The sequence below is a fragment of the Apodemus sylvaticus genome, chromosome 19 (assembly GCF_947179515.1).
Source record: "Apodemus sylvaticus chromosome 19, mApoSyl1.1, whole genome shotgun sequence".
Lineage (NCBI taxonomy): Eukaryota > Metazoa > Chordata > Mammalia > Rodentia > Muridae > Apodemus > Apodemus sylvaticus.
In genome coordinates this window covers 17,485,498-17,509,387 of record NC_067490.1, presented here as the reverse complement: position 1 = coordinate 17,509,387, position 23,890 = coordinate 17,485,498, and the positions used below count along the sequence as shown (strand labels likewise).

Below are 23,890 nucleotides of genomic sequence, written 5' to 3'. Positions count from 1 at the left end.
GCTGTCCTGGAACTCACTCTGTAGACCAGGCTGGCCTCGAACTCAGAAATCCGCCTGCCTCTGCCTCCCAGAGTGCTGGGATTACAGGCGTGCACCACCACCGCCCGGCTCATTTTACAGTTCTTATAAACCTGTCCTGTTGTACATCCCCCGTGATCGTTGGTCTGAGTGGGAAACTTGACGGGATTTAGAATGAGCGTGGGAAATAGGCGATGAGAGGATTTCCAGACAGGCCTAGGCGAGGAGGGGAGACCTCCCCTTGATTGGGTGGCGCCGTCCCCGTGGGCTGGGGTCCTGGAGTAAGTGAGTACCAGCATTGAACCTTTGTTTCTACCTGAGACACGGTGGGGGAGCCACTCCACCCACCGCCACACCCATCAGTGTGGTGGACGACATATCTCCTCAAACCATGAGCCGGGCATTTCATCATAGCCAGTGATCCACCAGGCACGCAGATAGACGCCCAAAAACCGTGGAGGATTCGTAGCTACAGGGAAGCACTGCCCGGGTTTGAACCCCCACTCTCTAGGCCCTTGACACACATTTCTTTCATGGATTCAACGGGTGTTCTGTGGAATACAGACTCTTAAACTGCCCAATGTGGAAATAACTTTTCCCATCTGGAAGATTTCTTTTAGGGTAATTGATGCCGGTAGGCTTTCCAACTGTGTAATTAATTTAGTATGGCTTTCTAGGTGTTCACTTCATTTGCTGTGTTTTGAAATAAAAAGCTTGCTAAGAGAAAGGGTGTTATAGATGTCATTGACAGACACATAGTGGAATTGATTGGTCTTCATGACAGTGCATGGCGTGTTTCACCCGAAGGCCACTGGACACCCATCTATAGGACAGTGTGTCTTCTCTGTGGTGACTGGACGTTTTAAAAATACATATTTCAGAGTGATTCCCAAAAACGAGAGACTTGTTAGCTGAGAGGCCCAGTGGCGATCTGCCTGCCTCTGCCTCTGCCTCTGCCTCTGCCTCCTCTCTAGGGGTTGAACAGAGTGTCGCCACTGCACCTGGTCCTGAGATGCCTTTAAAAACAAAATCCAGTTCATGTAATTGCAGATGACAACCCTGGGGACTGCCACCCTGGGAAACAGATGATGCTGAGTCCTAAGAAAAGCAAGCCACACCACACACACACACACACACACACACACACACACACACACAAGCTTGCAGCATGTAGCTCTTTTGGGGAGGTGGGCGTGGTACATGCTTTTTATTATTTTTATTTTTATTTTTATTTTTTTTAAGACAGAGGCCAGGTCCCCTAGGACTGGTTTTCTGTCTTGTGAGAGCTTTATTCTGAGAAATGTGTGTCTTTCTGGGCCTGAAGTGTGGGACTGGCCTTTTGATTAGTAAAAGAAAAATAATTTGGGGGAGGATCCAGAGCGGCTCTGCTCTGTGGCCCTCAGAAGACGCAGTCCCCCTCATTTGCAGTTAAAATGTTCACGATGTTCTTAGGAGCAAACTCCTGGTCAGACTGCGATATGAGACGCATATGTCAGAGAGAAGGGAGTTCTCCAAGATGTCAGCAGTACCCTTTGCTGGGTGCCGAGCACAGTCTTATTTATTTACTAATTTGATACTTTTTGAGGGAGGGTCTTGATAGTCCCCCTAGTTCACAATTCTCCTGCCTCAGCCTTTCAAGTGATGAGACCACAGGCACGCACCACCATCTCCAGCTAGGTTAAAGTCATCGCTAGTGTGTGCCTTTTCTTGCTATTTTATACAAGCTCCACGCATTTCTGTAACTAAGACTTTTTTTAAAGATCAATTAATTAATTTATTATATGTAAGTACACTGTAGCTGTCTTCAGACACTCCAGAAGAGGGCATCAGATCTCATGACCAATGGTTGTGAGCCACCATGTGGTTGCTGGGAATTGAACTCAGGACCTTCGGAAGAGCAGTCAGTGCTCTTATCTGCTGAGCCATCTCTCCAGCCCCCTAGACGTTTGTAAGTGGGATTTAAAAGTTCTGTCAGCTACATGTCCTGGCCTTTTGAAAGCTCCTTCTGTCCCCTGACTTCAGCCCTCAGAGCCCCACTGTCAGGAGTTGTATTGAGGCTCCAAGGTCAGCTTGCTGAGTCATTAAGGACTCGTGTATTCGAAATGCCCAGTGGGATTTACTCCATGTTGATCATCCATTGCTAAGAGCAAAGTTCCCAATTGCCCTGGTCGTCATCTATGGCTCTTCAGAGCTAACCTAGCTTGGCTTTGGCAACTGGACATCTCCCACCTGATGCATCAGGTTCCTTTCCTGTGTGCTTGTGGGTAATCATCTGCCTGCCTGCCTGTCACCCTGTTTCTAATTGTTGCCTTCACTCTGGAGTCTCTGTAAATAGGATGCTACAAAAAGTCAAAGAATATTTTGGGTCCCTGTCTTTCACCATAGAATACGTATTTCATATATCCATCCCTCTTCCTTAGTTAGGGTTTTACTGCTGTGAACATACACCATGACCAAGGCAACTCTTATAAGGACAACATTTAATGAGGCTGGCTTACAGGTTCAGAGGTTCAGTCCGATATCATGGACTGGAACATGGCGGCACCCAGACAGGCATGGTGCAGGAGGAGCTGAGAGTTCTGCATCTTCATCTGGAGGCTGCTAGTGGAAGACTGACTTCCAGGCAGCTAGAATGAGAGTCTTAAAAGACCACACCCACAGTGACACGTCTACTCCAACAAGACCACACCCACCCCAACAAGGCCATGCCCACTCCAACAAGACCACACCTCCTAATAGTACTGCTTTCTGGACCATGCATAGTCAAACCATGACACCCTCAGTTTTTAAAACCTGTTCCAGTTTTCAAGTTGTATATCTTAAAACAACAAATAGGTTTATGGTCTTGTACCTTTGATCTGCATTTGAAGTAGAATCTGGCCCAGGGGAAGTGTGGGCGTTCTGGCTAGAATAGCAATGACTATATAGTCTTACGCTAATAAGTTTTTTCTGTAATTTAATCACGTCTATACATGTGTGTCTTGAGTGTGGATTTGTGCATGTGAGTGCAGTGCCCCACAGAGGCCAGGAGACTGCATTGGATCCCTTTCGAGCTGGAGTTTCAGGTGACTGTGAGCTTCCCAACACGGGTCCTGGGAACTACTCTCAGGTCCTCTGCAAGAGCAGTGGGTGCCCTTACCTGCTGAGCCATCCCCTCACCAGCCTCTGTCTGGCATGTCATCCTTGTTACTGACTTGGTCCCTGAGGTTACAATACCTTCCAGAAGTAAAGTAACTGAAGCAGTTTCCAACATCTATAGAAACACAGAAGGAAGTCTCATGTAGGACTAATGATGAAGCCACTAGGGCCAGGAGCTTGTCGCGGTGCTTAGGTGAGTGTGAGCACCTTTGACAGCAGGTGCTTCAGATGGACATCATGGGGAAGATGGTGGCAAGTGCTTCAGACGGGTACTGTGTGGAAGATGGCTGGAGAGCTCTTCAGACTGGGACCCCGCAGCAGCCAAAGCCTCTTCCATTGCCTTTACAAGGGAACAGAACTGGGAAGGAGGCAGGAGTGCCTAGGAGTTCTTGTTTGCACAGTTAGTATCCACTGTCCTTGCTGTGGCGCTTGGTGTGAGAATGGCCGACCTAGGCTCCTACGTTTGAATCCTTGATTCTCGGTTGCTACCTGCTTGGGAAGCAAGGTGGTCTTACGGGAGGAAGTATGTCGCTGGGGACAAGCTGTGGAGGAGGGAGAAAGCACGTTGCTTTCCTGCCGCTGAGACAAAGCACCACGGCCCATGCCATTTAGAGAAGAAAGCATTAGGTGGGGCTCACCCCGCGCCTTCCTCTCCCCTACGGAGAGGTCGTGTCTCCTTCCAGCACCACCAGTTAGATGTGTTTTTTCCCAGAACCCTTGTGCCTCGGAGTAGCCTGGTGTGTCCCCAAGCGCTGGACGTGAGCAGAGACTCCAGCCGTCTCCTCTTCAAAGACACGCACCGGGGTTTGAGGCCATTTCCTGCCGGCTCCACCAAGGCGGCCATGCACTTCACTGGATTCGTGCAGACAGCTAAATTGCACGATGGGCCCTTACTATAGGAAACCGTTTTGTTAATTTCAGGGTCACGGAGGTCAGGAATGCCTTGGCAACCATTCAGATGACAGCTTCGCCTCCTGCAGAGACGAAGCAAGCCTTGATGTATGTCTTTCATTAAGTCGCCTGGACCTGTGCCTGGTCCTTGGGCCCAGTGGTGTTCAGAGATAATACTGACCAAGGGGAGATTGCTTTCACATTATAGCTATCAAAACAGTGGGAAGATTTGTTTTTCTAGTTGCTTCCCATTCCCAGACTCTCAGCTCTGTCTGGTTTTCATTTCCGTCCCCCTTTTTTTTTTTAATTTTTTTTTAATTCATTCCATTCACAAAACAGCTGCAAGGAGATGCCAGATTGTTTAAACGGCATTTGAAATGCCACAGACCCACCAGCGGTCAAAGTATGAATCCTAATTCCCCTGTAAATAGCACGCCAGGCAGCTCCCAGCAGAATGGGATCAGCATTAGGACTAGAGGAAATGATGGGAGCTCTTCAGTAATGAAACGTCGCCAAGTGGCCGGAGAGGTGGCTCGCGGTGTGGAGCGCTGGCCTCAGCTCCTTTGGACCCACATTGTGGCTTAGAAGCACCTGCTATTCCAGTTCTAGGGGATCTAGCCCACTCTGTCCTTCATAGGCACGGAATACATATGTTATACATATATACACACATGTTGGCAACGCATAAAATAAATGAAAATCCCAACATGGGCAGATTTCCCTGAAATTCTGTGCACATGAGTATTTATACATGCCATGCGTCCCTGAGTGAGTCAGAAGACTGACTCTCTGTGTTGCCTTCAATATCAGATACGAGACACAGTAGATCACAGAGGGAATAAAGGTTAAAGGAGACTTTATGGTTAGGTAAAGTGGTTAGGTAAAGCCAGGGCAAGAGCTTGCTGGACTGAAGCGAGGGCGGGCGGCATTATTATTTCTAGTTGGAATAGTACACTTGGGTCCTGACAGACAGTTGACCTGAGTGTGGATGAGCTTTAGCTGGCAGCGGGATCACCTTTCATACAGAGGCTCCCAGGAGACAGACCCACAGGTGTGGGCCCCTGTGACTGGACAAGCAGGTCCTGGCGTCGAAAGTGGGAGAGCAGCTGGCAGAGTCAGTCGACGTAGGTCAGAAGCAGAGTGGAGATGCCTAGACTTCGGATGGACAGAGCAGGCCTCTGGACAGACGGCCTGGCTCAGTGGAGAGAGACTTCTGGCCTAGAGACGGTAAGGAAAGGCCAGAGTGTTGTCCTCAGGACTTGTTATAGGAATCAACTCCATCGCTTGGTGACATGCCCAGAGAAGAGGGTCCGAGACCGCAGGAGATGAAGTAAGGAGGGCTAGAGGGAAAGCCACAGTGGGACATGGTGTCTGACACATAAAGCTGACGTGGAATTGCAGTACAGACAGACGGATGGACAGACAGCTGGGAGGAGAAATGGCAAAGAACTGGCCCACCGAGCTCCCGTTGGTAGACAGCTCAGAAGGCTGGATCACAAGAACTGAACCCATTAGTAATCAGGAAAGGTGCTAACTTCATATCACTCTCTGCTCAGTGAGAAGTAAAATTACTGTCAGTTGGAAAAGATGCGTATGTCCTGAATAAGCCGGAACTCTCGCTTCCCTACGATGGCAGCATGTACAGCCCTGCCTGAGGGGAGGTGGGGTCACACAGGTCTGTGTGTTTACTCCAGCCCTGGAGAGGACGTTTTGTTGTCTACCACTCCTAAGGACCACCAACCAGGAAGAACTTGATGTCTAGGACCAGTGTAGGATGAAGGCTGCTTATTTGCTCGACGTGATGAGAATATGAGAGACTTGGTCTAACCCATCACAAGTCCACTGAGCAGAGGATGCTGGGAGAAAGAGCACAAAATTAGGCGAAGCTGGAATCTTACCTAGACACAAGCAGTAGAAAAGGAAGAAAAGGTAACTAGAAAGACCAAGGGTGACTGCTGCGAGCCTCGTGCTGTGTAATTGACCTTCGACCCCATCACGGTCTTGCTCTTGGTATTGATTCGGTGCCCTCATAACGGTGCCCTCATAATGGTGCCCTCATAATGGTGTCCTTTGTACATCCCGAGTTGTTTAACTCATCCTGGGGCTTAGTCTAGGGCAGACAGGCACAGACAGTGCAGGTACCATCGCTCATATGGCCACTGTGTGAGTTCTCTGGATGCTCTGGGGTAAAGAGTCCTGGTCACCTTTCTTCTGCAGGCTTTCATGCCAGTGGTTATCAGCCTGAGGGTCCTGTCACCTTTGACGGTTGCATATCAGATATATTGCATATCAGATAATTACATTACAATTCATAGCCATAACAAAATTATTATGAAGCAGCAATGAAAATAATTTTATGGGAGGGGTCACCACAAGATGAGTTGTATTAAAGGGTCGAAGCATTGCGAAGGTTGAGAGCTACTGGCTTACACCAGGGCAAAGGGCTTTGAAGGCAGAGACCTTGGCTGGAACCCTGCCTTTCCCCCTTACCTGCAAGGCTTCGCACGCTTCTGTCCTGTGCACTGTACAGGGTCGTAGTTCCTATACCAAATGAGGGCAGTAGCTAGAGCAGATGACCGCAGGAGGTCAGGGTGTGACGGCACCCTCGAGAAGATTCCCTGCTTTGAGAAGGGTGTGTGCTAAAGTGCCACCAACTATCCTTAGGATGAATGGGACCAGCTAGCCACATGCTGGCTGCTGGCCGCAGTGTGAGGAGGGTGTACGCCGTGCTGAGGGGCACATGGGGAGGCACTGTGGACGTCTCTTGAGCGAGCCATGCCCCCGCGTTAACTGATTTGGGATGGGCTAAAGTCAGGCGAAGGCATAAAGTGACGGGCAGGTGAGAGTGGAGACACTCCGGTCGGTAGGACCTGGCCTGTGTGACTAGCAGCCTTGTTACCTTGACGTCTAGGCCTGGGTGATCTCCAGAAGTGTATAACCAGACCACTTTTATAATGTGGACTGTAGGAAAAGACCGGGAGCTTTGCCTCTGTGTGTGTAGTATGTGTGTGTAGTATGTGTGTTTGCGTGTGCGTGCACGCGTGCATTCACACAGGTGCAGGGTAGATGTCTACATTAGGTATCTGGTACTTCCCTCCAAAACTCCATTTTCTTTAGTGTGTGTGTGTGTGATGTCTATGTGTGTCTGTGTATGAATACTGTCTGATGCCTTACACCTTGATTGAGACAAGGTCTCTGTTGTCCCTTGCTATGTACCAGGGCAGCTAGCCTGACTTTCCTGGGTTCTCCCGCATCTGCCCCCACCTGTCTCAGGAGCAGGAGGATTGCAGATGGAGACTCACACTTGATACTTTTACACGGGGTCTGGGGACTCAATGTCAGATCCTCACACTTGGGCAGCAACTGCATCTCCATGAAGCAGCCCACTGTATGAGTGGGGAACAGGAAGTTGTACACAAAGATGAGGATTTCATTCTCGTTGAGTGAGGCACCTCAGGTCTCCTTGAGAAAGCTGGGTGGCACTCAGATGCTTGTGGGGGTGGACGGAGAGACACGGTGAGACATAGAGCATTGCCGTGCAGCCTGTGACCTGTCTAAGGATGTCGTCATGTAGACAGCCGCCACCTGCGGCTCGTGTGGGTACCCAGGGCCAGTGGTTGCAACTTTTCAGGCTGTTGGAGCAAATTCTTTTGAGAGCACAAGGTCATCTGGTTGTGTAGATGACCCAGCTCCTCAAGAGGGTGAGGCAGGAGGCTTGTGTTTTCAAAGCCCACCTGAGCGCCTGGGACCCTATCACAGTGGAACCTGTGAGGTGGACATCTGTTATATGTTGTGATTCCAGTTTCATAGATTTGCCTTTGGCAATACTAACAGCATACACCACAATTAAGTGTTATGAGTTACTCTGTAATCATCAGGATTTCCTTCTATAGAGTCTACTTAAACCCCTGATTTTAAATAACTGCATTATACATATGTGTGTGCACACCTGAGTGTTTGTATGTGTATTATATGCACACACAACCTAGGGTGGACAGAACAGGGGACCCTTGGAACTGGAGTTAGAGTTGGTTCTGAGCCACTGTGTGGGTGCTGGGGACAGAGCTCTGGTCCTTGCAAGATCAGTAAGCGGTTTTAACTGCTGCACCATCTCAGCCTCTAAACTCTTTAATTTCAAACAATCCTTTTCATCCACAAGTAGATTCTCAAGTAGAGATGCATTAAGGGAACCTGTGCGGGTTCAGGCATACTGGGGAGTTCGCCCAGAGAGTTCGCCTGGTGACTTCGCTTCGCGTTATTTTAATTTTGGGTAAGAATCACTCACCTTATTAGCAGTGTGCGAAGGGCTTCTATGAGATTAGAAACGAAAAGGATGGATTTGAAGTTTTCATCCTTTTTGGAGACAGAGCAGAGAGGACCCTGGGGCTTATTTCTGGTGGCAGGCCTCAGATCTGCCTCCAGCAGGGATCCCTGGGAGGATAGGAGGGTTCACGGTGTTCTGGGTTGTGGTTTGAACCAGCAGGTGCATTCAGGGTGTCCGTTCAAGCCCAGGGTGACTTAGATTGACGTGAGGAGGGTGGGTTGAGTGTCTCGTTCCTGAAGTGGGGGGAATTTCAGACACTTTAGGAGTTTGGATTATTTGATTATACCTCATGGAGGTATTCTGGACAAGAGGACTCAGGTCCAAACACAAGACTCCTTGGATTAATCTCACACGGTGAGCGTGTCACACACAGCCCGCGTGCGGTTCCAGTGTTTAGTACACGGGTGGGTTTTCTCTGATGTGATGTGGATGTGACTTTTTTTTTTTTCCTTCAGGTAGGTTCTGTCATGCTCAGAGAGCTTCAGATTTTGAAGAATTCCAGGGTTTTTAGGTTAGTGGTACTTGGCCTGAATCTGCCTGAAACAGACAATTTGTAACTTTTATCTCAGGCAGACTATCTGAGGCAAACTGTAGTTCTTTAAAAGCATTGCCTGTACCCCTCTCCCTGCCCCCTCCCTGCACCCTCCTCCCTCCTCCCTGTTCCCTCCCCTCCCCTGATCCCTTCTCCCCCTTTCTTCCTCCTCCCCTTCCCTCCTCCCTCCTCTCCACTTCATCCTAACCCACATCACAGCACCCTGACAGTGTAGGACATTGCTGTGCATCTCTCTTTGAACCATATTTTCTCTCCTGTTCCCTCTGCTGAGAATCTCCCGTGCCCTGCTTTGACTTGTCTGTGACCTGAGAGGTGACCGGAGCCGCAGCAGGCCGCTGCTTCTGCCCTCTCCTTGGGGAACAATGACAGTTCCGACACTTCAGCTCAGGGCAGCTCCATAGCCTCGGAATGGGTAGTGCAACCTGGGGACCTTGTCCTGGTAATGATCACTTCAGTGCCCGGTTTTCCTTCGGGCTTGGCTCTGGCAGAGAGAGCCACGCCAGCCTTTGTTCCCAGGCGGCCGCCATGCAGTTGTTAGCGGAAATACCTCCTCGGTTATTGGCAGCAGCAGAACATCTGTCTAAATACGACTTCCTGCTGTCAGCCGGAGCCTCTCTGTTCTCAGGTTAACATCCTCTGACAGATGATTCTTGTTGGGCCAGAAGCTTTTCCGAGTTAGATTCCATTCTTTATTGTTTTAATTTACCTGGGGCAGAAGCAATAAAACTTTCTTTCTTTCTTTCTTTTTTTTTTATGGGAAAGAAAAATTAAAGGAGCCATTCTAGCTAATAAAATGTTGGCAGTTGAAAATGTGTCAGAAGATATATTTAGAAACACCTTTATGCAAATAGATTAAAGAATTTACGACTCAAGGGCCTCTTGCCTTTAAACTCATAGACAGGCAGGCCTGATGTTTACAGTCTGTTTCAAGGCTCAGGGAGAGCTTAATGGTGGGTTTACCTGTCACCTGCGCACCACACATGCCCAGTTTCTTGGTGAAGGCCACCCTTGCTTATTTTCTCTCCGAAGTTCCTCTGGGTCCGACTCTCTCTGGAAGCTCTTCCTGAGCTCTCTGCACACATGCGGTTTTAATTACTGCGCAGCCTTGCAGAACCTGAGTTTTCAAGAACGAGCTGAAGGTAGACCAATCACTGTAAACACCGCCTCACGTCTTCCTTCTGTTGCGTGTCTGGGTCCCTGCTTGGTTCTAGAGGGGCCCATCAGCTGTTCTAGTCAGCATGTCCCATGGTAGAAGATGACCTCAGGGTGAAGAAGGTGTCTTTAAACAGAGCACACACTCTCTGAGTAGCAGAATTCCTGCCCAAAAAACGTGACTGTCTATCCTGTTTGGGGTGACCTGGCTAGGGTCACCCACTGCACCCCTCCTGGGAGGGGTGGCTGGCCTAGCGTCTCTGGGATTTATTTAATCATTTGACCCTGCAGAGTCTAGGGACAACCTTCCTGGTCTGTCTGAGGTTTGCTGAGGGTCTGGGGTCAAGAACAGGGCGTGGTCCCCAAGCTCTGATCCTCTCCAGTGCGTTGTCCTCCTGAAGGTGGGCTGTTGTGTTCTGTATATACAAGGGTGAGCGTGATGGCCGGTGCTCCTGCAGGCTGTACTGTTGTTCATTGAAAGAAAACGTTAAACCTGTGGACTTCATTGCTTTTAGCCCCCCTTTCCTTGTCTCTCCGGGGCTCTGAAGAAGCGAGTGTGGTCCCACTGGTGATTAGTGTCCCTGTCCCATCACCCCCACTCCCACGAGGGTGTTGGAAAACATGGCTGGTTATTAGTGAGAACCCTGGCCTCCCCTGTGACTCCCTCGGTTTCTCTAATTTCCTTTTGGTTTTGAAAGTTGATTTCATATATAAATTGTGTACAACTTCCACTTGTAACATCATAGCTTTAACTTTTAATTGCGTGTATGAGGTTCTGCCCCATCCCCCCCCCCCACACACACACACACACAGACCCCGGGTTCTTCAGCAACACGGTAGGAGGCGGCCTCACAGATGATTTCAATTTTGCAGAGAGAACCAGTGTTGCTGATTCTCGCCAGCACCGGCTTACATGCACCTAGGGAAATAGCATAATTCCGAATAATTTGCTGAGTGTATTTTTGGGTTGTGACATCTCGTTCTACAGACATGATGCAGATCTGAGTAGATCACAGTTAATTTAAATGACCGGCGGTGTGAAGCTTCAACCTGGAAAATTCCTCCGGCAGGCGAGGTGGCTGAATGGGCAAAAGGCACTTGTCACAAAAGCCCGGTGATGTCACTTCATTCCCGGGTGTCAAGGTGGAAGAGGAGAACTTACCATCCCTTGACAGTTGTTCTTGGTCATGTGTATGCCCAAACTTCTTAGTCTCCGCCCATGGTGTGCAACTTAAAAGAGATTGTAGAGACTGTAGAGATGGTTCAGTGGTTAAGAGCACTGGCTGCTCTTCCAGAGGTCCTGAGTTCAAATCCCAGCACCCGCATGGTGGCATGGTGGCTCACAACTGTCTGTAATGGGATTCGATGCCCTCTTCTGGTGTGTCTGAAGACAGCAACAGTGTACTCGTGTGTGTGTGTGTGTGTGTGTGTGTGTGTGTGTGTGTCTTTAAAAAAAAAGAGAGTGCCTTTCATCTGTTCCCCACATTCCCCATTCCGCCCTGCAGAGACATCCCTGTAATCCTTCTAGGAGAGTTATCAGTGTTTAATTATGGTTTGATAATTTGCTCTTTGAACGATGCCCAGCGCGTACAGGAAAGCAGCTACCAGCCGTGCATGCGTGAGCACGGGCGGCCACTGCTGGTCTTCTGAGAGGCTTCCTAGAGGTGCAGCCCCTGGAAGCTCGGATGCGCACAGCGTTTGTGGCTCACGGAGTCGCTCACTGTCCCCACCCTTGTTCTTCTGTTCCAGCTGCAGCATGAGAAAGCCGAGCTAGAGCAGCACCTGGAACAGGAACAGGAGTTTCAGGTCAACAAGCTGATGAAGAAGATCAAGAAGCTGGAGAATGACACCATTTCCAAGCAACTCACCTTAGAGCAGGTGAGCGGGAGCCGGGGCGGGAGCCGGAGCCGGGGCGGGAGCCGGAGCCGGGGCGGGTGAACGGGGGTGGGTGTCTTAACCCCACAGTGCTTTTCAGTGTCTGGTGTCTGTCCTGTGTACGGCAGGCTTGTAGGGACCAAAAGCCGCTTTCAAGGGTCATTCAGAAGAAACAGACATCTTCCCACAGCGCTCTCACAGGAACCGCTCCGCTCAGCCAATCTTGTAGAGGCAGATAACGGAGCGGAAGGCCTGTTGCGCTCATCCGGGGTCAGTCACTATGTAGGGTGACCCCAGTGGACCGTGCTCATTTTTGTGAGCCATGGATCTCCATTGGCAAACACAGCGGGGACGCCCGGAACTGGGGACTGCAGACTGGGGGGTAGGGAACTAGTCAGGCTGTAGCGTTCGTGTGCCTGACAGGCTGGGATGGGTGTCTGTGGCAGAGCTAGCCTTAGAGGCACACACTGGTTCTTCCATTCCTGTCAAACAGCCGTGGCGGCCATCATCCTTCCGTTGGGATGTCCCTGGGCTTGTGATCTCTGGTGCTTTCTCCCTCAGCAGCCTGTAAAGGCATTTCCCTAAGACACATTACTGAAGGCCGTCCATGGTGTGCGGCTTGGGGCTTCCACGAGAAGCTGGGAAGGTGGGTTAAGGCGTCCCAGCTCCGTCTTGCAGACGCTGGATGATACCATATAATGATTTGGCGAGGCTCACCGAGAGGGCACTCTCTAGGTCCCCGTCCTTTCTGCTTATCCATCCCTGTGCCAACTCCGTCCTCTGTAGCTCTAGTCATCTGCCTCACTTCATGTGGAATGTTTTCCTTGCATGCGTGTCCGTGCGCTGCTCATGGGCATGGTGACTGCAGAGGTCAGAAGAGAGCCTCGTGACCATGTGACCATGTTACAGGGATTACAGATGGTGACGCACCTTCCGAGGCTGGGAACTGAACCCAGATTCTCTGGAGGAGCAACTGGTGCTCTTAACCACTGAGCCATCTCTCCAGCCCCTGAAGCTCTAGATTGAACAGGTTGCCTGAGTAGAAACCAGGGTGGGAATGAGAGGTTGGGTGTATTATTGTCTTGTTTTTAGTTTGCAAGTGTACCAAATTGTCACTGGGTACCGAATGGCTTCTTTAAAGATGTCCTTGCCCCCTCTTTGTTAAATTGGGTTTCCAAGGGTTGGTTATTTTGTAAGCACACCTAGAGCTCTCTGCGATCTATTGGTCATCTTTCAAACCTAGATGCAAATATATAAGTTTTAGAAGACTCACGCCCCCAATTTAAAAACCCTGCGTTGCGCTGTTTATCTCTAGCATTGCTTAGGCAAGCCACCCTGCAAGGTAAGCCTTTGAGGGTTTGTGTTTTCATCCGTGATACAAGTCCCAGGCGTCTAAGGCATTTAACTGGGAGCTAAGCAGGGGTCTTACAGTATCTGTATTGTGCTGAGACCTGGCCTTTTAAGATGCAGCCTCTGCCTTGTGTGTGTTCATAGGCTGGGACCCCATTCTCCAGTGGTGGCCACAAGGTGGAGACAGAGAGCTGGCTTCAGCAGGAAAGGGCTGTGGCCTCACAGGCTCTGGGGAGGTAGAGAAAGTAGGACTGTGTGACAGACCTGTTCCAGGGGAGGGAGACATAACACACTTGTCCACTCAGCCCAGATAGGGAATTTGGGGCAGACCAAAATACTGATAACCACCAGTGGCCACCTTGGTGAGCCAATGTGTTTAATAGAAGTTGTTTACAGGAGTAAGGGTGAATGAGGGGTTACTCACGGAAGCGGAAGTAACCTCAAAGACAGCTCAGTTGCCAAGGTTCACCCCTTCATGGGTGACAGCTCACACAAGCTGGGAACCTGGAGCACACTGACAGCCTGCAGGCAGCCCAACAGGTTGCAGCACGTTCTTTCCAAGGAACTCCGATCCAAACTGCCTCTCCCAGGCAGGTCAGCTGGTTTCTGCTGCTTACAGACATCTGGATAAGTCTCAAGTCTTCTTTGATGCTTGGATCCCTTAGTGAGGGGCTCCTCTGAGGGGATCTCTCCATTGTTAACTCCGGCAGGGAGGGGCCTAGTGAATGTGGTCAGTTTCAGGGACTTCCTGAAACTATTGAGTTGTTTGCTTATATTCCTGCTTAAAGAGCTTCCCTGGGGGATGGAACCGGTTTCAGTCTTGGATGAAACTTAAAAATGGGTTTGAAGGAGGCAAGACTGGAGCAGGGATGGGCAGGGATGGGGTACACCCACCTTCTGTCAGGCTAGACTCTGTATACTTGAGTAACAGCCCAAGATGGACATTCTGTCTCTGAGCACGCAGCGTGCTAGGGAAGACTCTCCCGCAGGATGTGCGCCCGCAGAGCCCCTTGGTGGAAGGGAGTCTGAGCTGAGACATGGCAAGGTTATATTTTGATTAGAGATGGGCAGTTAAGTGCGCAGATCGGTACTGCATCTTTTTTCATGCAGCCGGTGTTTGGGAGGAGTGTTCTGGTTCCTTCTGAGTCTCTGGCGTCACCTGAGCATCTCTGATTGCCTCTGTAGTGGTCCCTGTGTGTGTGTATGGGATGCTGTTGCAATCAGCTTCCTGCATTCTAAGTGCTGTTCCCCCACCCCCATTTAAGCATCATTCTATTGAAAATGAAGCCCAGCCCCCCCCCCCCCCCCCCGGTTGATCAGGGCCTTCTGCCTACTTAGGGAGCTGTGTCATAAGAAATGCAGTGCTGTGGATGTGGTCCGTGACCTAGCCGCCCAGCAGCGCGGGGCGGCGGTGGCGGCGTAGAGCCTTTGAGAGCTGGGACCTAGTACCATGGAAGTAGGTTTCTGGGGGCCTTCGGAGTCATGTGTTTCTCGTGTTGGAGAGAGTCCAAGTTATAAAACCGCATGATGAATACTAACCCTGAATCTCCGGCTTTCTCTTTCTCTCTCTCTCTGGCCTGCATCCCCTTAACCATGATGCTACGCCATGTTGAGATGCAACTGAAGACCCCCCCCACCTCCCCAGCCCCCCCCCATTTCTAGTACCCATTTCTGTCCTTTGTGGACACCCACACATGCGAACACCAGTACGACTAACTAACTACACAGTCATAAGAGTAGCCGCGCATAATAAAATGGATCTTAAAAGGAGAAAGCTGTTACCTGTCCCTCTGGGTATCTCAGGCTCCTGGTTCCAGGAACAGGAGCAACAGATGCCTCGCTCCTTCCTCAGTAGGTCACTGTGACCTGGCTCCGGCTCCTTGTCCCTTGTTTATGCCTGTACCGTGCTAATTGGACAGCATGAGCCTGTGTGAATTCATGGGTTCGTCACTCAGACTCCCAGCAAAGATGGCAGAAGGCGTCTGGCCTTGGAGCCTTGTTCTGGGATGGCAAGCGGCCCCCAGTGGTCAGGGATGGAGGAAGATCTGCACAGTGGAGGGAAGCGGTCACCAGGCAGCAGAGGAGACTGGGAACACGCAGGAAAGAAAGACACAGGCTGGCCAGAGAGAGAGAGAGAGAGAGAGAGAGAGAGAGAGAGAGAGAGAGAGACCCACGTCCAGCCTTGTTCAGGGAAACAGAGGTGCCTTGGCAGGCAGAAGTGGGAGACTCTGCTCCAGGCCAGAGAGTCAGCAGGCTCTGCAAGGCCATCCTGAGATAGGAAATGCTGGGGAAGGTGGTAAATGGATTCTTCCCCTCCCTCCCAGCAGAGGCAGGCAGCGGGACTTTGAAGGATTAGGCTTGTGGCTAATCATCTAGCTGTCCCAGGGCCTGGCCAGGCCTCCATGCTACCTGGTTTCCCATGATGTTACTCTCAGGTACGAGTCCTAGCAGGTGACTCACGGGCTTGACAAGAGCCTGGCTTCTACGGACAGGGCCCCAGGGTCCTGTGCCATTGACAGCTACAGGAAGCTGCGTGGCACACAGAGTCTCAGTCCTTGGGAAAAGGTTTTGTCTTCAGTGTATTTTATTGATTAATTTTTTTGTAACTTGGCCAGTTCCTTGTACCGATTCCAGCAGATGATCTTCCTTGAATCTGTATCACCCACCTTGCTCTCTGGTCCCTAGGAAGCCCCCTCCCTACAACCCTACGCCATCCATCTCTGCCAGTGACCTACATCCCTTCCAATGACCTCTCTTCCACAAACCCCCGTTCTTATCTGTCCCCCTACCTACCAACCCCACCTCTCCCAGCCAGCCGTCTTCCTAGACTCATAATCATTCATTTTTTAGGCACAGCAGGAAAATGTTGAATAGATTGTAAGTTTACATTTGGGATTACATCCTGCTCTTAGTATTGGGATTCTTCCTGTGTGTTGGGCCGCTGTGCGTTGGGCCGCCTTTTCTGTCCCTGGAAGATAATTCGGTCACAGTAAAATCCCGATGGCCGCCCCACAGCTCGAATGCCTACATACCAGAGTGCGTGCCTTGAAGCCTGAGTCGCCTAGAGGCCAGAGTGGTCAAGTGACTTACGTAAGAGGGGATGAGTCCTTGACTTTTTTGGGGGGCAGGGGTGGAAGGGTGGGGCAGGGAACAAAGTATTTCTTGAATCCACAGGGCCAGCCAGGGTCCCTTAGGATCGCTTTCACACTGAATGAATCCTTGTAGATTCTAGCAACTGGAAGAGCTAGAATCTCTTTAGCTCATTTAGGAGAGCGCCCGTGGCACCTGCCGCTCCCTGTGTGCTGTGATAGCAGGAAGTAAGGCAGTAAAACCCCATGAACCACCCCCACCCCTGTATGTTTTTGAAGCTCAATTTCAAAACTAAGTGGAAGTTTCAAAATCGTTTATTAAACTCACCGTTTGCATTATGATAATCCATTGCCCTCACAAGAAAATTTGGAAAATAGGAAAAAGCACCACAAAAATATTATGGGGACTGTGCCTGTAGACACCCCCACTGCCCCTGCCCCACTCCCACCCCACCCCCTGCCCCACCTCCACCCTACCCCAACCCTGGCTGCTGCTGTTGGTAATTTTTCCTCTCTCTCCCCTCCTTTCTTCTCCATCATTTTGAAGTTGGGTGACAGCAAATTTGGGGTGGTGGTGGTGCTATTTTAGTTATTCCCAGAGCTTGGTTACCATAGTCAAACCCACTCACTGCTCCTTCAGGAGAGAGAGAGAGAAAGAAGCCCCCAGCCATGCTGGAGAATACATAGGATTTCTAAGTCCTGGATATAGGCAAACTTGCCATGAAGTCTCGGGCAGGCTCCGTTACTTGAGCTGCCAAGTTGTCACAACGTCAACTGAGAGGTCTCTGGGCACTGCCATCGGGGAGGAGAGGTGCAAGGTGCGCGTGTCCTGGAGCAGTTGGAAGGGACACCTGGCCCCCGACACACTTGCGTTTGGACGGAGAACAAAAAGCTCAGCTGCAGACCTTGGTGTGAATTGGGTGACGTTTCCACATGGGTGAGCTCACTCAGGTCCTGTTGCTCGATGGACCTTGACGGCATCTGTCCAGTCATCCATTGTCTGGCCACGTCGGAGAGTCAAGACTTTGTCCATTAAAATAAGTAACACTGACAAAGGCAGAGCCCCCCAACCCGAGATTACCTGCTTATCCTTTGAGCGTATCAAGTATCTGCCGAGATCCTAACGGATGACGTCAGCTGACTCAGAAGCACGTGGTAACAGAAGGGAGGAGTAAATTCAGCCCACACACAGCGCTGGGACCAATGTGGCAACAGTCCGTGGTTTTGTTTGAAAGTTTTGGATGCAGTGGGTCTCAGATTTTCTTTTCTTCATTTTTTTTTTTAAAGATTTATTTCTTATGCATGCAGCCTTCTGCCTATGTGTATGCCTGCACATCAGAAGAAGGAACCAAATCCCATTACAGGTGGTCGTGAGCCACCATGGGGTTCGCTGGCAATCAAACTCGGGACGTCTGGAAGAGCAGCCAGTGCTCTTAACCGCTGAGCCATCTCTCCAGCCCTCAGATTTTCTTTTTTTGGGGGGGAGGGGGGGTTGTTTGTTTGTTTTTTGTTTTTTCCAAGACAGGGTTTCTCTGTGTAGCCCTTGGCTGCCCTGGAACTCACTCTGTATTAGACCAGGCTGGCCTCAAACTCAGAAATCCGCCTGCCTCTGCCTCCCAAGTGCTGGGATTAAAGACATGCACCACCACCGCCCGGCCAGATTTTATTTTCTTAAAGAACATTATTTTAGGACTAGCAAGATTGTTTCCAGTTAAGAGGACCTGGTGCTGATACTGAGGACCCAGGATCAATGACTCACATGGTAGAGGGGTTAGAACTGACTCCTGCAAGCCAACACTAAATGAACTGATATCGACTCGTGATTTCTCTGAGGACTTGTCCACTGGTCTTTTTTTTTAAATACATATATTTAAATTTATTTATGTGCATGTCTGTGGAGTAACTAAGGAGTCCAGAATAGGACTGCAGATCCTCTGAAGCTGTAGGTGTGGGGTTGTGAGCCCCTCCTGCCGTCTTGACATCGCTAAAGGATATACATATACCCAGTGCTTTGTAACCTGCCTCCCTTCCACAGTCATTAATTACGTAGCCAAAAGGGAGAGGGGCCCCCTTTTTTATCTGAGAAAAGAATATCTTAAGCAGAAAAGCAAATGTAAAATAAAATTCTTCCTTAATAAATAGTAACACAGACCAGCTTGGAGAGAGAAATATACAGTCAAGTAAAGAACAAGTCTAAAAAACTATGGATGCATTAAAGTCTTACATATTATTTCATTACTGTAGAAATTTCAAAAAAAAGTCATTTTAAGATATCATGCCTATAATTTATAAACTCTTCCAAATTTATATGATGTGATGATAGTAAACTGAACCTTAGTAGTTTATACTTGCAGGGTTGTTGTTGTTGTGGCTTTTTTATTTTGTTTTGTTTTTAAAGCAGGACATTAAACAATTGAGGTTTTATTGTTATTTGAGTTGTTTGGTTCTAGCCTAAGAACATTCCCATCCAGCTCTTAAACAGGAGGGATTTAGGGAGAAGAGGAGGTGAGAATCCTGGAGAATGATGACCAGCCTGTCAGTTTGTGTACTAGGTGCTCATGTCAGAGAGGAAGGGACCCCCCCGCCCCCCACCACCACCACACACAGACACAGACACACACACACACACACACACACACACACACACACACGCGTGTTGCTGCTCTTGTTTTTAAGTTCCCATTGTGCATTGCAGCCCCTGTGTTTGACACCAGCATTCGGGAGGCAGAGGCCAGAGGAATTTTTTTTTTAAAGAAGAGATGTAGGGTACATTATGGAAGGCTGACTCTGGACTCTTTTAGTGTCTCCCAGGGAGCAGAATATTGGCTCATTTTTAATCTTTGATCCCCTTAAAGGTACCTAGTCCACATAAATTAACACCAGCTTATTGCTGGATGGCTCTTGGTAGTTGCGGTGTTACTTCTGTTACGAAATTAGAGATTTCAAAAATGAGATGTCTTTGTTTTTTGGGTTTTGTTTTTTGGGTTTTTTTTTTCTTGTTTATTTTATTTTTTGGCTTTTTGAGACCGCGTCATTCTGCATGGCCTTGGCTGTCCTGGAGCTTTTTCTGCTAGTCCAGACTCCAGACTAACTTTGAACTCACCGAGGTCCGCCTGCCTGCCTCATGAGTGCTGGTGGGTAGCGTTTGCCGCCACTGTGTTGCTACCTTTAAATGTTTTGTTTTGTTTTTTTAATGACAAAAATAGATGTTCATTTAAAAAAACATTTGGTAAGGCAGGATGTGACAGCGAGACAATCATTTCATCTAGAGGACTATTTATTATGCTACATAATTTGTTCTTTACACACACACACATACATACACACACACATACCCTTCTTCCCTATTTATTATGCTACATAATTTGTTCTTTACATACATACACATGCACTCACACACACACACACACACACACACACACACATACACACACACAGCCTTCCCTCCCTCTCCCCTGCCACTCAGTACAGAAACATTTTCAGTTTCTGGAGTACAGAAGTTGATCCTCAGTAGTGGTCGTTAACTCTGGGACTGGAAGGTGACCATCCTTCCCTCTCTTTGCTGGCTGACTTCTATGAAGTCTCCACAGGTGAGCTCAGGGGACACCCTAGGATCTGTCCTTAGTTCTGAAGGCAGTGGCTGATGGGTTAATCACCTAGGGATGAGGAAACAGCCTTAATCTAGCCTTATACTGCCAGACTGCTTCTGCTTCTATTTTGTTTTGTTCTTGTTTTTTGTTTTTTTAAGGACCGTTTTCCAGAGAGCAGGGGCCAGAGTCCGAGGAGTAGTTCCTAGTTAGGAGGAGAGTTGCCAGTGCTGGGGAAAGGCTCAGAGACCCGCAGAGGCTCTGCCTGGGTTCTGTCTGCCTCTGCAGGTTTAACCCACGAGGGGTGTGCCGCAGAGCCAGGGCTCCTCTGCGTGGTCAGCAGCTCTCCTGAGCGACTGTCTTCTGATATGTGCGCGCAGAGGTTGGGTTGGCTTCCAGGGAGGGAAGCACCCTGGGTGGGCCGCCTCTGCTCCAGCGGTGAGGTGCACATAGCTCGTGCCTGGTTCACGTAGATCATTTTCTAAACGCCGCCCTCTTCACTTTTCCGGGTGCTTCTGCTGTACCACTAGGTCAGCGTATGGATGCCCGGTCGTCCGTGATACTAAAAGGAATAGTGATAGGAACAGACTGAGCTAGTCCGACCTTCTGCTGGTTGGTACCACTCTGAGGGGACTTGGGGGTGTGGCAACCCCATCCTCTCTTGTTTGTTTAGGCTTTGTCATCTTCTCAGCCGAAATAAAAATCCTGGCGGAGGGTTGATAGAGGGTTTATATTTGAAGAGATTAGATTCCCTATATCCTTTGCGTGGGTAGGTTCTTGCTGTGCCGTGACAAATGGCTTTACTCCTGTGTACACCTCATGAGTTTGTCTCTCTCTCTCTCTCTCTCTCTCTCTCTCTCTCTCTCTCTCTGTGTGTGTGTGTGTGTGTGTGTGTGTGTGTGTGTAAGCCAAAGGTTAACATCAGGAGTTCTCCTCAGTCACTCTCCATTCTGTTTACCAAGGCAGGCCCTCTTACTGACCCTGGAACCTGCTGGTTTGGCCAGTCTAGCCCTAGCCCGCCAGCTTGCCCCTGCAGGGCTCTCTTCTCTCTTACTGCCTATGCATTGGGGTTGCGGGTGGACTGCCAGACTGTGTGAAAGGTAGGGGTACAGATAACAGATTCTGGTCCTCACTCACACATGTGGAAAGGCTACAGAGACTTCTCCTGCCCCTTTAATGCTTTTTTTTTCTTCTCTTTTTTTGTTTTAAGATTTTCTTTCTTTTTTTTTCAAGATTTTATTTTATGTATATGAGTGCACTATTATTCTCTGTAGACACACCAGAAGAGGGCAGGTCCCGTTACAGATGGTTACAAGTCACCACGTGGCTCCTGGGAATTGAACTCAGGACCTCTGGAAGAGCAGTCAGTGCTCTTAACTGCCTAGCTATCTCTCCATCTCTTTTAAGTAAATTTCGATTTTTATTATTTGAGGGGAGCTGGCATGTGTGTGGAGGTCACAGCACAAATTTTTCAGGACATTTCTCTTGCGACAGTCCTGAGTGAACCTGGGTTGTCTCACTTAGCTACAAGCACCTTGGTCAGGGAGCCATCCTGCTGCCCTCTGCCCTCTGTGTCTGTTCTGCTCTTAGGGAAGCCTTCCTGTCAGCTTCTTTTGTTATGTATAGATTGGGTTCTTCCTCACCGGCTTCTTTCCACACATCATTGGAGGAGTCTCTGGAGTTGGAAGTGTATTTTCTCTTAGTGGTCCTGATGAAATTGGGCTTAGACAAAACCTTTGCCAAATGCACTGGAACAACGCTATGGAGTCTCAGAGCTGAGCCTGATGTGAAGGGGGGTGTCACCCATTTTCCTGTCCCCTCTCCAGCATCAAACTTCTGTTTTATTACCTGTCCTGTTTCATATCCGTTTGGGCCTTATGCGCTGGGTGGGCTGCCTCAGCCTCTGAGCGCTGGGCGCGCACAGCCCGACAAGCTGGGTATCTCATGTCCCAGGGATGCGCTGTTTCATCCACAGAGGAAGTTTGAGGACGTTCCAGCCTTAATTGGGGTGTATAATAGGACTCTCAATCTGACGTTAATTAACCCAGAAAGAGAAATAGAGTTGCTGAACCCCAGTGAAGACTTGGGCACACCGCTGAAAGACTTAATTAGAAAGCAGCTTTTGAAATGAACTCCTGCTCATCAGCCTTACCCAGGGGCCCCGCAGACTGCAGGGTAACGCGGGGTGGGGGTGGGGTGGGGTGGGGGGTTGTGGTTGAATTAGCCTGACATGTAGATATTTGGCGGTGGGTGAGAGGGTGCCTGTTGAGGGCATTCTTGAGTTTAAAGCAAGACAACATACAAACACACCAAGAAGGACTGTGAAGGAGACAAAGGTAGACTAGTGTTTTTGTATTCTTGAGAGGTGCCTGGGAGCAGGTGACAGGCACCCCCTCTGCACACACACTCCTTCCCTCAGGACTGGGAAGCCAGTCTCAACCAGTAGAGAAGACACCCTGGACCTCACAAAGCTCCCTGGTGCCTGGTTTGTTCGCTTGTCCAGAAAGCCGCTGATATTTACTGCGGACCTGTTCTTAAATCTAGACACTTAGGATTCATCAGTGAACAAACAGGGTAGAGGAGAGGGATTGGGCAGGGGGCAGTGTGTACAGTCAAAGCAAATCCCATGCACTTGCGAAGATACCATCATAAAGTCCCTTATTTTGTAATAAGGTATTTTGCTAATAAAAGTGAAGGAAATAGCATCTCACAAAGAAAGGTATAGTATGCTATTACAACCAAGATGCTGACATTACTGGAGGGGCAGGGGGTCGGGGAATAGAGGCCTGGAGAGTTATGTCCTAGATGACTGGAACAGGATAAAGCCAGAGGCAGTGACAAGAGTCTAGCACAGCATTCTAAGTGCCCCTTATTAAGGATGTTAAACTCAGCCAGATGTTATGCTCCCAACTTTACAAGTGCTGAACTCGCATTTAGTAACTTCCTGTTCTTCCAGCCAACCCTGGGCAGAGCCGGGATTTGAACCCAGACATTTGACTCAAGGTTTGTGATCATAACTACTTAGTTGTAGAGGCTTTTTGAGAGACACGGACAAGTCTGATTACGGAAGGGATTGGTCCTGGGTTTGCTCTCTTGCCGAAGTGGTTTCCGCTATAGGAAACAGGTTGATCGAGCATCCGTCCGGTGTTTCCAGAGCTGCTCTGCCAGCTTTCCTGAGCTCTTTCATGTTCGTGGTGAGAGCCAGTCAAGGATGCTCCGGTGCCCTGGCGCGGGCCGTGCCCTCAATAAAGCTGTTCCTCTTCTCTCCTTTAGTTGAGACGGGAGAAGATTGACCTGGAAAACACACTGGAGCAGGAACAGGAGGCGCTGGTCAATCGGCTGTGGAAGAGGATGGATAAGCTGGAAGCTGAGAAGAGGTTGGCGTGTGTGTGTGTGTGTGTGTGTGTGTGTGTGTGTGTGTGTGTGTGTGTGTGTGCGCGCGTGCGCGCACACGCGCACGCTTCTGGAAACCTGTTACCTAGGGATGGCTTTTGGGCATTTGAATTGCTTGGGTAATGACATACCATGCTAATGTTTTTATTTTTTAATTAAGTAATTTATGTATCTGAGCACACCATCCCTGTCTTCAGACACACCAGAAGAGAGCCTCGGATCCCATTACAGATGGTTGCTGGGAATTGAACTCTGGAAGACATTAGTCCTCCCCCGCCTCCCACCCCATCCTATCTCGTTAAAGGAGAAAGTCTGAAGTCTGTTGACCTTTCCGACAGCGGCCTCCTCTCGGTGCCTGGCTTTTCTCCTCCCTCGAGTACAAATTGTTTTCATTTATTCGTTCAAGGCCAAGTCGGAGTCAGCCTTGGTACCCCTGTTTACCTGTTAGCTATTGCTCATCTCTAGGGTTTACTGACTCAGTGGGGTGATTTTAATAGGAAAGTGGCTGTTTGCTGTAAAT

General features: G+C 49.4%; 1 protein-coding gene across 1 annotated transcript in view; it reads left to right on the top strand.

Annotated features, from left to right (window-relative positions):
- Positions 1-23,890, top strand: part of Ccdc6 (coiled-coil domain containing 6) — a 98,745-nt gene that overhangs the window by 49,683 nt on the left and 25,172 nt on the right. Inside the window, exons 3-4 of the mRNA XM_052163405.1 lie at positions 11,826-11,954; positions 23,251-23,354. Coding sequence (XP_052019365.1) covers positions 11,826-11,954; positions 23,251-23,354 — 233 coding nt within the window. The remainder of the gene's footprint in view (positions 1-11,825; positions 11,955-23,250; positions 23,355-23,890) is intronic.